This window comes from Miscanthus floridulus, chromosome 8, assembly GCF_019320115.1.
Source record: "Miscanthus floridulus cultivar M001 chromosome 8, ASM1932011v1, whole genome shotgun sequence".
In the NCBI taxonomy this organism is placed as follows: Eukaryota; Viridiplantae; Streptophyta; class Magnoliopsida; order Poales; family Poaceae; genus Miscanthus; species Miscanthus floridulus.
The window spans coordinates 20492206-20505053 of NC_089587.1; the positions used below are offsets into that span (position 1 = coordinate 20492206).

The following is a 12848-nucleotide window of genomic DNA, read 5'->3' on the forward strand; positions in this document are numbered from 1 at the left end:
GAAGTCCAAGTTCCGTAGAGAACATAAGCAAGGACAGACGACAAATTCTAGGCTGACACTATGCCTGCTCAACAGCGAGAACAAACAGCTTGGTTGAGCCTACATGAAGCACCCAAACATCAACTCTTGGCTGGCAATAAGCTGAAATGGTTGTAAGAGAAGAAGTGGCCTAGGTGATGAAAGAAATGTGTGGAGTACCCGACAAGTTCTGGTGTGTGCTTGGACCATGGAGTCGATAGCGTGCATTCTGAAAACTCTTCACAAAATGTCCTCTTCAGGTGTCAAACTTCATTTATGAATCTATAATTCTAGTTGACGAGCATCAACCTAATTCTAAAAGTTCTGCGGCTGATTGATTTAGAAGAAGCCAAGTTCAGCACTACAATCGTCTGGAAAAATGATTTAAGTTCACAAAGCCAGCAGCAGCAGGTGATCTAAAACCAGTTTCAGGATTCTGGCAGAATTTGATATAATATAGGGAAATATGACCCCCCCCCCCCCCCCCCCCCCCTCCCCTAAAAATGCTTTTCGTAACAGTGATCGTGTGTGATATAACATAGGCGGTATAGGATAGGCATGTTGACTTTAAGGGCAAAGATTTTGAGCTTTACACCACTTGGATCCGTCTCCAGGGTTTGACATTGCGGAACATGCTCTCTGCACTCCAATACCACTTTGACAAGTGTGCAATAATTGAGAAAACACATGAGAAAAAAAAATTCAGCAAGTGTGCTAGAATACACACCAACATAACAGGACCAGGGTAGGAGAAGACATTTTTAACCTCTGTACCCTTTCTTTGCTGCTGACAGTAATGATCCATAATACAATAGCCAGCTGATGACACACTTCTTCAAGCACTCAAAAAGAAAAAAAGAATATTTATATCTAGCAACACAACCATCATCCTTTTAACCAAAGCTGAACAATCTTTTTTTTCCTTTTGGTGATGCCCCATCCATGAACCAAAAGAACATAAAGAAATCTGAGCCTCAAAAGGAAAAAGGAAGGTAACAATTTCAGCTGCATCATTCCAATTGACATGCATAATATTCATGATACAGACATATGTTCAGTTATGATGCTATGGTTCCACAGCATCCTTCATTTGAGCACCAGCAACGAGCTCTTCTGTCAAAGAAAATAGCCCAACAATCTCCTTTTTAGCTTCAAGAATCACATTAATTTTCCTTTGTGGTTCCATTTTAGAAGCACCTTCACTAATGTTTGAATTTTGAGATACTACCAAATTGGTACCAGAATCAGTTCTACCACTTCTCAAGAATTCCTTAGTCACATTCGCAAGCTTCTTCAACAAAGTGCTAGCAGCTAGTGCCTCAGCCTCCACAGATTCCAATTCATGCTTTTGGAGCTCCACTTCTCCCACAATGTTGTCTTTTGTTGCCTCATCAGCAACGCTAGACAGTCTCCTGATGTCATAGGGGTCTACGGATAACTCTTCCAACTTGTCTAGTTCCTTGTCCCTAACATCTAACCTTCCAACTACTGCCTTCAACTCTTGATCTTTGGCGTCAAGCGCTTTATAAGCAGCACTCAGATCCATGTCCTTTTGTCGTAAGGATTCTTTTAACATGTCTATGTCAGCCTTCAATTGGCTATGTTTATGCAAATTGGACTCAAGTGCTGTACTTGTGCTTAAAATTTCATCATCCAGCAAGCTATAAATGTCAACTTCTTCAATTTCGGCAGAACCTATAAGATTGCCAGTAAGCTCAACTATCTTTTGCACCACAGATTCAGCTTGTGAGCGTCCTAATCTCATCTTATCCAATTCATCTTGCATTAATTGTATGCATTGCTCTTTATCCTGTAATTCAGTTCTAACTTGAACCAGTTGATCCTCCTTGCTATTTATCAGCTGCTGAAGTTCAATAACCTCACTGTTAACTCCATCAAGTTTTCTTTGTGTCTCCAGAAGCTCCAAATCCTTCTCTTGAACAGAAAATTGTATGGAATCCACCTTCAATTTCATATCTTCGACTTCATGTCTGGCCTCTAACAACTCAGCCTCTTTTGTTTCAACAAGCTTTTGTGAATTGAAGTAATCCTTCTCCTTCTGAACTAGCTCCTCTTGAAGCAAGTCTACTTCCTTAGTTTTCCATTCCAAGCTCTCCCTTTCTTTGGTTAACATAGCCTCTAGGGACTCAACCTTCTTCGTTTCCTCGAGTAACTGAGATTCAAGTTCACTACAGCGAGATTGTACAGCAGTGAGCTCATTTGTCTTTCCTTGAATCTCCAGCTGAGCAGCTTCCAAATTCCGGGTATAAGAAATAATTAATGCCTTTTGGTCTGTGAGTTCCTGCACTTGGTTACTCAACTGTGCTGCTTGATCTTCGACTTGTTTGCGCGAGAAGGTGAGAGCCTCTTTCGTAGCTATTAGTTCAGAACGCACAGCATCTAACAAAGACCTCACCCGTTTGAAGTCACTGATTGTATTCTTGATATTATCCTTATCCTTGGATGCCATTTGCGCCAGTTCCTTTAACTCTTGCTGTGCTGCAATCCATCCTGAATTCTGCTTCTCAAGTTCCTGTTCTGCAACTTTCAGTTTCTCTTCATTAGCTTTCATCAATTCATTTAATCTCTCAATCTCAGTTTCCTTTCGTTTAATTTCACTTTGAAGCTCCCTAATTGTTGCTTCTTGACGTGCAATGGCCTGATTAGCTACAAGAAGGTCTTGTTCCTTGGATTCGATCTCTGAACGCATCAAGGCTGCTTCATCATTCTTCTTCAGCATCTCTTGTTTAACCTTATCCATTTCAATAACCTTCTTAGAAAGTGCATCTTGTGAACTAACAATTTTTTTGTCTTGTTCCTCGACCAGAACCTTAAGATTATTGATCTGTCGAACTTGTAGAGTCAAATCCCTACTCGCCTTCATCAGTGCTTTCTCCATTTCATGTTGCCTCGAATATGCTTTGATGATGTCTTCCTCCCTCTGATCGAGGTCCTGCTTCGTCTGGTTCAACCTTGACCTATCCACAGAGACTTTCTTCTCTGCATCACGAAGATCCCTTTCTTTCTTCTTTAGGATTGATATGGCAGCCTCAAATTCAGTCTTCAGGACCTCAATGCTCATGCTCAGCTCCCCATCCTGAGAAGCGCTTGGATCTAGACTCTTTGTCTTGGCGAACAGACGCTCCAATAGTTCTCTTGCGGGCTCAGTTGTTCCATTGTCACCGTCATTGATATCTAATCTAGAACTTTTTACAATAGATCTGATCAAATGAGGTGAGCATTTCGCACGTTGAGCCTGGAATGCCGCCAGAAAGCCCAGCTTCTGCCTGAACAAAACCTGAGAGTTTGCAGGAAACAACGCATGGGAGGACTATCAGGATAATGCACATGAATTGCCCTTTAAGTAGAAGAGTTCAAACGGACTACAGAAAAATCCACAAGGACCACAACTATCTTTACTCGACGAATTTTGGTAATGGATTTGATTAATCTGAAATGCACACGAACCTACCACCATAAAATCGACTCCGGAAAAGATAAAGATACCAAAAGAGAACGAGTTAGGAATCCGAAATTCATCTTTTATCTTTAGTTAAACATAACTAAACAAGTACTACACGAGACCGCAATTTGGAAGGCATCCAAGAACACAATCGCCACTGAGCTCAGCAACCAAATACCATGACACATCATGAAAATTGATAAGAAACAGTGAAGATAAACGAATGCTCACGTGGGTGGCGGCGCGGAGAGGCGGCGAAGCGGTGCGGACTGCGGCGGCGGCGGCCGCCCCCGTCGCCGGCGAGGAGGTGGAGGAGAGGGGCATGGCCGCGGAACATGGGGGAGGGGATCGCGGCTGCCCGGGCGCGATCAGACGGGTGGCGACGCGCGCGCTCGCGGACTGCGGGCGAGGCGACAGGAGAGAGCGGCGGCTGCAGAGGGATGAGGTGGTGGAACCGGGCGAGCTCCCGGCCGCTTGTGGAGTGCACAGCGCCAGCGCAGCGTGGATGATGCGATCACGCGAGGAGCACGAGAGACGTGTTTTTCATTTTATAAACGAGAAATTGTTTTTTCTCATTCCCCCCCTTTCTTTGAGAAAAGAAAATGGAAAGGCTAGCGTCCCGAGGGACGCACCTCCCGCGCTCCGCCCGCATCGCATCTCATGTCTCCTCAGGTCCATCCCACACCAGCTTCCCGTGTTCCGGACATAGCACCGCCGCCCACCCAGCTTCCCATCCTGCTCCAACACCACCGAGCGGCGGCCGTCCTCTGGCGTACCGGAGCGGCCAGGCCTCAGCGCTGGGCGCAGCCGTTGGCCTGCGGCCGCTGTCCTCTCCCGAGCGGCGCGCGCATCTCTCTCTCTCGCCTTCGGTCCCGACATGGCGGCGTGCCACCCGGCAGCGGGCGCCGGTGGATCCCCACGCTGCGACCGGGCGTGGAGACTGCGCCCCCCATCCCTGTGCGGCACAGCGGCATGAGCGCGCCCACCGGTCGGTGGCCCCCCGGCAAGGGACCTCTGCACAGCACGGCGCCGGCGGCGCAGCATGCCCACCGACGTCGGCCACGGCTCCTCCCCACCCCCGCTCCGTGCGGGCTGCTGCAGGTGCCTCACGCGGCTCCGTTGTTCCTCGTGTAATAGGCTCGCCTGTTCGCTCCACCTACCCTTCTCTCTCTCCTTATCTCAGTGCGGTGATGTTGCTCCCTTGCATTATTTTTTACTGCATGTGACATTTGGAGGGGGGATCTTGGTGAAATGAGGAAAACGAACAAGGCAAGGTCTATTTCACCATAGATCTATTGTTGTTCTCAACAAACGATATATGTTAATACAAACTGTTATGCGTTGTGTAGGGAGTGGCCTACTCGGTTCGGCGGGTCTTGAGAGCAGGCAACTGTTGTGCCATGGATCTGAGCATGTGACGCTGTCGATGGTATTTGTTTCAGGTCTCAGTGTACGATAAAAAATGAGACTATCTATACTACGTTCCTGGTGATTTCTGGTTTACTCTTTGCATTTTGGTCACTTGCAATGATGAATACACTTTTCTCTTCCCGTGACATTTTACTTTGAGGGAATGGGCTGCTGCTGTGATGATTACACCATAAATTATGTTCAGTATTTGATGCAATGATTGCTCTTCCTTTCTTTTATATATGACGTATGAGGCAATGATCATGAGCTCTAAATTCTATTTTTGTCATCTCTTTGTACCGTTCCATGATAGTTGGGGTGATGGTCAATTGGTTGTTCCTTTTTTTGGCGTCTCTTCTTATCTATTCTAAGTTTGGAGGTACCAGTGAGAGTGATGATTTCATCCTTTCTGTACTCTCATGATTTCATTTTGTTTTCCACTCACACTTGCTTATGATCATTGCCTACGATGTCAATAAACACATAATTGTGTTGTCTGAGGTTGTGTTTACTGCCTGAGAAGTGATAGATATATTCTTGTTCATTCTGGCCTTGTGATCATTGTCTATGATCGTTGGTTGTGATGACAGATTATATATTGTTAGTTCTGAGCGCATGCACTATTCCCAACGATTACGTTCTTAGGCTTTTGGCTCTCCTGTTTGTTTGAGTTTTTGGTTCAATTATGTGCATTGGTCCTCTTTCAACTCAATTAATTGGAGTACCTGCAGCTGCAAGCCTAAGGAAGAAATACAACAAAGGTTAGTGTTTTCTTGCTTTGGAAGTTTATCTAATCTTAGGTTTATTGTATGTGGCTGGTAATGTCATTCGTTCCTCATTTCGAATTGGAGCAACTAGACTACTACTCACGAGAGTTCGTTATTGCATATAGAGGTTGATGATGAAGCAAGTGATGTATCCAAATTCACTCAGCCGGTTAGCCCATCTTGAAGCTATTGGGACATGTTAAAGTAGATATGCTCAGATGGTCTCTCCATAATACAAACAGGTACTCCGTCAAATAAAGGAATATGCAACAAAATGCCTAAATTTACTTGATATTCTATAATATGTATATTGTTTATGCCATCTAGTTCTATGCATGTAGTACTACCTGCTATTATGGGTTATTCCTTTTGATGGCCATATCTATTGTTCCTGTCCTACGGCTATAGATACATATCCGTCTGCACATGTATGCCCATCTTCCTTCTGTTATTTAGCTACAGATTTGCTCATCCTCTAGAGCTCATTACTATTTCTTCTCTAATAAATTACACGGTGCTAACCTTACATGCTGCTCTAGGTCATTTGTTAGGATGCTAAACCATGCATGCTAGCTTCTAAACCTAAACTTGAACATGAATCTTAGTGTTAGTTTTCCCTTATATAGTTATATGTCAAGGGCCTCTTTTTACCGTCTGTATTGGTTTCAAGTATCAATGCTTCAACCTAGGTTTTTTGGGCGTTTCAGAATGCCTTATGACCAGACTTTTGAATTATTAGTTGATACCTCTACCATTAATTTGGTGTATTGCTTCCAAAATATTTTGTGGTTGCGTTGAAAGCCTTACGAGAGTATGTTAGTTTCCTTCAAAGTTTTGCATCTTGTGCTTATAGGCTGCTACAATTCAGATACTTTGTCTCTAATTGCCTTGGTGTGCTAGCTTTGCGTGGCTATTTACATTCATGGAGGTCTGTGTGTACAGGCTGCTGAAGCATTGTCATTTTCATAGCTCATGTTGTCGCTTGCCTTATGCAACAGAACATGCTCTTCCTACGTTCTGCTAAAAGTTTTAAGCTATATCGCCATTCCTGTTGCCAAAACTAGACTAAAACCTTAGCTATCTGATTAGCAGTGCCATTTAACCCTACAAAACGGTTGGAGTTGCCGGCTTTCGAGGCTATCCAAATAGAAACTGGGTATATATAAACTGTTGTCTCACATGTAATGTATGTATAAACTACCAAACAAAAAAATCTTCAGATGTGCCTTTTAACAATAGTAATTGTCTTCATTTTTTTGTGTACTATTATCTCAAATGGATTTTGTTCTCAGCACACTCCTATATATGGCTCACAATTTTTATAACTTGACTGTCACTAATCTCATTAGCACCAACTTTATGCACTCTGAATGTTGTTTTTTACTTACAGATCGATCCAAAAAATATGCCACTTCATGAAGTGTAGATAGCTAACGTTGGGGAACACATCATTGACCAGGTGCATGGTCGTACCATGCTTGCCGGAAAAAACAACAACACCTCATTTCAATTTCAAGGTTCGCTGCAATAAGGTAATAACCTGAACATCGTCAGTTGTTATTTTTGTGGCTTATTAGTGAATAGAGGGGCAAAGAAACTAAATATTTTTTACTGAAATGGCAGCTTATTGTATAAGAACAGGCTTTTGTCACAGTATACAAGTTTTAACATGTCATTTATCTTCCGACATTTGATATGCCAATTTCCTGTAGGTTGTCTTTTGCCTATGCATATCCTGTCTATTAATGCTACGAGACTTCTGAGCTCAACAAACCAGAGATTGAGCAGCTCATATTTTGGTGTCACTATTCTAAGGTGTTTCAGTAAATTATGTGGTTGCAATATTGACTTACATGAACAATCTACCAGATTTTAGTTTTGTTTGCTGTGCCTATGATTTAAGTTGCCCTATTGACATTTTTTAAGAGTGTGTCCTCTTGTTGCAGGCTACCATTTTACTTGGAAGCAAAGCTGACGTTCTCTATATAATTGTGGTACCCTAAGACAAATGTGCTTAGTTTGTCCTTTGCTTCTATCTTACAGTTTCTTTTAAGCATAGGGCTGATGCGTGCTTTTGGTATAGGGAACTACATCTATTTATGGGTTTTCCTTTAAGCCAGATATTTATCAGCATGACAATGAAATCGGCTGGGGCCTCCTTCAGTTGACAGCTCGAGCCACTGATATGGTCATCATTTATTTCCAGAAGGCTGCTTCCGTACGACAGAAACACTCTTTTTATCCTTTTACAATCTTTTACCTATACAACATATTTTGCATGCAGACAGACTGGCTTTTCCTAAATTTTAATATCCCATTACAAGTAGGTCACAAAAAAATGTTGAGCGCGTCCGCACAGAGCAATCTGAAGATAATACTGAAACTGGCAAGGTAAACCAATGTCCTATCCCTATTCAGCTGTATTTATAGTCTCTGCAGGATTTGAGAACTCACTATTGTTGATACTGTTGAGACCATACATCCAAAATATAATTCCGTCTTTAAACTAAAGCAAAAATAAATGATTTTCCATGCCAAACTTACTTCCTCAGCTAGCATCTATGTTTCATTTTATTTTTTAACGGACAGATCTATTTGCTTCGTGCACTTTGAGTTTTCTTACATAAATAAAATTGTACCAGTTACTTGTACTACCCTTTTACTTTTTCCACTATCAGTGCATAACATATAGCGCCAATCACTTCAGTCAAAAACTTTCAGAATTTGTTGACAGAAGCGGTCCATTTCAGATATGTTCGGAGGCCTGATCATTTATCTAAACCCATACTACCTATGATACCAAATCTTTTTTCTGCTACTATGACAGATTTAATAAGTGTCTTGCATACTCCTCATACTACTAACCATTTTCCTTATCCTACAGGTATATGAAACAGTGACATGGATCTGGCATTTTGTGACATGAACAAGTTTATGCTCAGTGCATACAACAAGTCCATGTTCACTTTCCTATATCTAGCCTATGTATGTAATAGTGCCTCCTGGATGGCAGCCTGTTTACATACTTCGAGACACTACTGTCCACTATATATTATGTGCTGAGTTGGATGCTTAGAACTACCTGTACTCAGCTATATAGACCTATCTTTTACGCATCTAGCATAGAAAATGCTAAAGTTTCTGCTTTAGGAGCGCAATCTGCGATGTTTAATTGTTTTGTAACCAGAATTTATGTTGTCTGAACAGACTACGTCTAACGAACGACTTCCTATTGCTGACTACCTTGTGTTTTTTTTTCTCTTGCAGGATCTCCAATATTTGGCAAAAGGTACGGCGGCTTGTTCCAACCGTTTATAGCCAGCTCAGGTTAGTGTCCGTTGTTACGCTCCTCTTATCTATGTTTTGACTGTGCCTATTCTGGGTTTGCCTTTTAGCTTACACGACAACTGAGTTTGTTTACCGATGAAATTAGCATACTTAGTGATTCATGCTTCTCCCTACCACTGCATGTTCTATGGAGTGAATTTAGCTACTGCTGAAATTTGTGCCACCATGTCTGCAGTTAGGTTGCCTCCTATTGTCATCTATAGTCTTTAGACCATCTAGACTATGATTTGTGATTTTTATAAAAAATCTGGTTACAGTGTTGTTCATACCGTCCTACGGCCCTGGACGACATCCATTTTTTGTCATCTATAGTCTTTAGATCTTCTAGACTCTGATTTGTGATTTTTTATAAAAAAATCCGGTTACAGTGTTGTTCATACCGTCCTACGGCCCTGGACGACATCCATTTTTCGATCCGATTTTTTTAGTTCGCATTTTTTTTCTTTACCTAACTTGGCCCCCGGGCGGACATGCACTTTTTTTCTTTACCTAACTTGCCCTTCTATCTGTTAAGTCACGATTTGCCTCATTGTACTGCTATTTCCAAAAAAAGAATTTGAAGCATTATCTATAAAATTATTTTTCTAAACAATTATTTTCCTAAACATTTTGCTGACCAACATCATTTAGATAACAAGCTTTGTACTATGTGAATAGCGTACAACACGTCTTGATGCAGTATGATAATGCTTAGTCATGCTCCAGTAACCAAATGTGTTTCAAATTCCATGTGTTCTTGTTCGCATACAAATAGCAATGTGAAGTGCTCCTGCTAAGCATCATATCCATCTCGTTGACTTTTAGGCTCCTAATTGAATTGACTGAAGCACATTTGCTAAGCATCATATCCATCTCGTTGCCTTTTAGGTTCCTAATTGAATTGACTGAAGCACATCTTTACTCACGGTAAATTGTTTTACGCATGCACACATCATATATTCATCTTTTTGTTGACAGACTGAATAGATCTACCATATTCAAATGTATCACCAGATTCACCCATCAAGCAGAGTTCAATGTCTTTCAGCAACAGCCTTTCCAATCATGGACAAAGATTACTAAAACACATCCCTTTGACATCTCAAGATGAAAGGATCAAACATCTAGAGGCGTAGTTAGCACTTAGTTTGCTACCTTCCCAGGCATCTAGAACAGTGCTATCACTGATTTGTGTTGTCAAATATGTACAAAAAATATGTACTGCCCCATGTACAAAAAAAAACTGAAGTGTTCGAGTTTATCTGTATAAAATGTCTATATTAACCTCCTTTGCCTAATTCTCTTTCCATACAAAGATTAAACGTGTATTTTTCATTTACCAGCTAATTCACGCCGTGCGCCAGGTATTACAGTGCCAGGTATTTATCGTGTCCATGCTCTGATCTTATAAAAATATATACACACCTCCAGATCTACGATTGCATTTCCAACTGACTACCGACGCGCGCGAAAGAAGCAAGCGTTGGTAAAAATCCTGGCCCAACCAGCTTTCAATGGTCTATGGTATATTATATTTTCAATAAGTTTTAAATATACACATCTAGTATAGACAGTGCATGCTTGACATAATTATCTTCAAGTTGACCTAAAGAAATATGTTTGGTATTTAAGCACTAAATCATTTTCTACTCCACTCTGCCAAAATTTTGAAAAATTGATTTACATTCTACCATCGGGTTATAAATATTCAGAAGTTTGTTTCTTGGAATTCAAAAATGCTGACATCCATTCCTGTTTATCTACAGGATCGATCGTCAGAAGCAGAAGAAAGTGACGGATTTTGTGACCTTGCACTGTGACTACATCAACCAGTGGGAAAACTTTCATGACAACCTGTACAAGAATGACCAGCCCCACACGAACGCCAACTTCAGAGCATTCCTAGCTTGGTACAGACGTGCAACAGGGATGAAGCTGAAGGTGCAATGGACCCAAGCAGACTACGCCGACATTGAGTCCTCCGATGATGAATACACATCTTACGACCTTGCGACGAGGGCAGGGACACAGGTGGAGGCTGCACCGATCTTGGACCGAGTGGTAATGTCAACTCTAACCCCATTATTTAAATACCATGGTAGCTAAATTTTTAGACATTCAGAACCTAGTGGTAAATACCATGGTAGCTAAATTATGTATGTGTCAATATTTGGAGGTTAGTTGATTAAGAATTTTAAGTTTGCATTAACATCCAGAAAAACCCTCCTATTCACATATATGCATGAAACTGAATTGACTGCTTTGTCTTCAACAAATGCTTGACTGCTTTACATATCTTTTACATTTCCTATCTTTTACAATGGCTTGAGAACTCAAAGATTCATATATTTGGCGATCCTTTTCTGCCAAGCTTTAGTGCTCTCAACTGCACATAGTTCTTTTCCCTAGTAGTGTGCATAATGTTAAACAGTAAGAGATAATATATAACGACCATGGTTTCTCTAATTTTAGTGGTTTAATTGTTAATGCCGTTGTTTGCAGGGCAACACTTTGAAACAATCCGTGCTTGACATTGAACATTTCTCAAGAACAGGCGTACACGACAGGACAATGACACAGAACTTTCTTACAGTAAGCTTTCATGACAACATTGACTAGTTTGAGATGCAAACCCTATTGAACTGTTTTTGACTAAAAAAATTGCAACTACAGAGGTTAGCACGTCGGCTAAGCCGTGCCGCTGCTCGTTGTGGTTACGGGAGTAGCGTGGTGATGGACGTACACGCGCCGCCCACAGGACTCTCTGACACGAGTGTATGTCTTGGTACTTCTTCTCATGGAGGTACTGCTTCCAGAGGCCAGAGCTCGTCCCGCGCCACCGTGGATACTTTTCAGGGGCTCAGAGATGAGGATGAGGATGAGGATGAGAATGAGGGTGGTTATGAGGAGCTTGGACCATCTCAGCTACTGAACGCTCCTTCGACTCAACCTACACAACCTGCTGGCACTAGGCGACGCCATTCGCCTGACCCTTACACTCTAGGCACCTGGGCTCTTGGCCACAAGGGTAAGGGTAAGACTAGGAGACAGCGAGGGCTTGTGGTAGACTTTCTGGTAGATGTTATTACGGACTATTATGGACTTTGCAAACTGTTATTATGGACTGTTATGTATTGTATGGACTATTATTATGGACTGTACGGACTCTATGGACTTTTAATATGCTCATGGATATGGTTTGAGATAAATGTGGTATATATTTGTGTATCTATACATGTTGTATTGTGGTCATATATTCATGTCATATTTGTGTAAGGATTGCATCAAAAAATAGGAGAATGCCAAAATTTTCTGGCTGAAGTACATTTGTGCAATACACAAAAAACATGTAGCCTTTTCAGTGATTGATTATGTCACCATCGTATCATACACAGACTTTTACAGATGAATTGATTGATCGCAAGAATCTAGACTTTTCAGTTGATTTTTCAAATAGGCTTTTCAGTCTGACTTGAAATAGTAATTCCACTATGGTTTCAAATAGGCTTTTCAGTAATCGAATCTAGCCTTTTTTAGTGTCCTTCAAAATAGGATTTTTAGTGATACCTACTAGGATTTTCAGGACCATTTATGCCATAATACAACGGCTACTAAATCTCGGGCTACCTGTATATACGCAGTGCTGGATGTGTTGCTACTCACTTCAAACGAGTGCTGGATGGCATTGATTAAGAGACTAGTGTGGATATGAACTTGAATAATGATGCTTACAATTACACCAATTGTTTATAGCAGGGATAAGAATGATATGATCAAGATAATGGACACACACATTTAGCATTCCTCAAAGGACAAAATAGAAAAGAAAGGATAAAATAATAATCCTAAGTTGAGCAGGCATT

The 12848-nt window shown here is 41.4% G+C and overlaps 2 protein-coding genes across 2 annotated transcripts; one reads left to right on the forward strand and one right to left on the reverse strand.

Annotated features, from left to right (window-relative positions):
- Window positions 1-764: 764 nt before the first annotated feature.
- On the reverse strand, window positions 765-4005 carry LOC136475914 (intracellular protein transport protein USO1-like). Its single transcript, XM_066473576.1, has 2 exons — window positions 3713-4005; window positions 765-3316 (listed from the first exon to the last, which is right to left on the reverse strand). Exons 1-2 carry the CDS (start codon window positions 3803-3805, stop codon window positions 1085-1087), a joined length of 2325 nt encoding a protein of 774 aa, XP_066329673.1. The 5' UTR covers window positions 3806-4005; the 3' UTR covers window positions 765-1084.
- A 127-nt stretch (window positions 4006-4132) lies between these two features.
- LOC136468662 (uncharacterized) lies at window positions 4133-12461 on the forward strand. Its single transcript, XM_066467151.1, has 11 exons — window positions 4133-4582; window positions 4831-5652; window positions 5784-5900; window positions 7049-7190; window positions 7605-7652; window positions 7742-8049; window positions 8926-8985; window positions 10752-11046; window positions 11488-11577; window positions 11659-12198; window positions 12381-12461. Exons 4-11 carry the CDS (start codon window positions 7122-7124, stop codon window positions 12459-12461), a joined length of 1491 nt encoding a protein of 496 aa, XP_066323248.1. The 5' UTR covers window positions 4133-4582; window positions 4831-5652; window positions 5784-5900; window positions 7049-7121.
- The last annotated feature ends 387 nt before the right edge of the window (window positions 12462-12848 follow it).

What these genes read in the sequence shown, in the direction of transcription:
- LOC136475914 (XM_066473576.1), bottom strand. Translation starts at nt 3,805, where the DNA reads ATGCCCCTCTCCTCCACCTCCTCGCCGGCGACGGGGGCGGCCGCCGCC. An exon ending in CTCTCCGCGCCGCCACCCAC is followed by an intron (nt 3,317 to 3,712) that starts GTGAGCATTCGT and finishes GCAAACTCTCAG; the next exon opens with GTTTTGTTCAGGCAGAAGCT.
- LOC136468662 (XM_066467151.1), top strand. Translation starts at nt 7,122, where the DNA reads ATGGTCGTACCATGCTTGCCGGAAAAAACAACAACACCTCATTTCAAT. An exon ending in ACGTTCTCTATATAATTGTG is followed by an intron (nt 7,653 to 7,741) that starts GTACCCTAAGAC and finishes CTTTTGGTATAG; the next exon opens with GGAACTACATCTATTTATGG. An exon ending in TATGGTTTGAGATAAATGTG is followed by an intron (nt 12,199 to 12,380) that starts GTATATATTTGT and finishes TATCATACACAG; the next exon opens with ACTTTTACAGATGAATTGAT.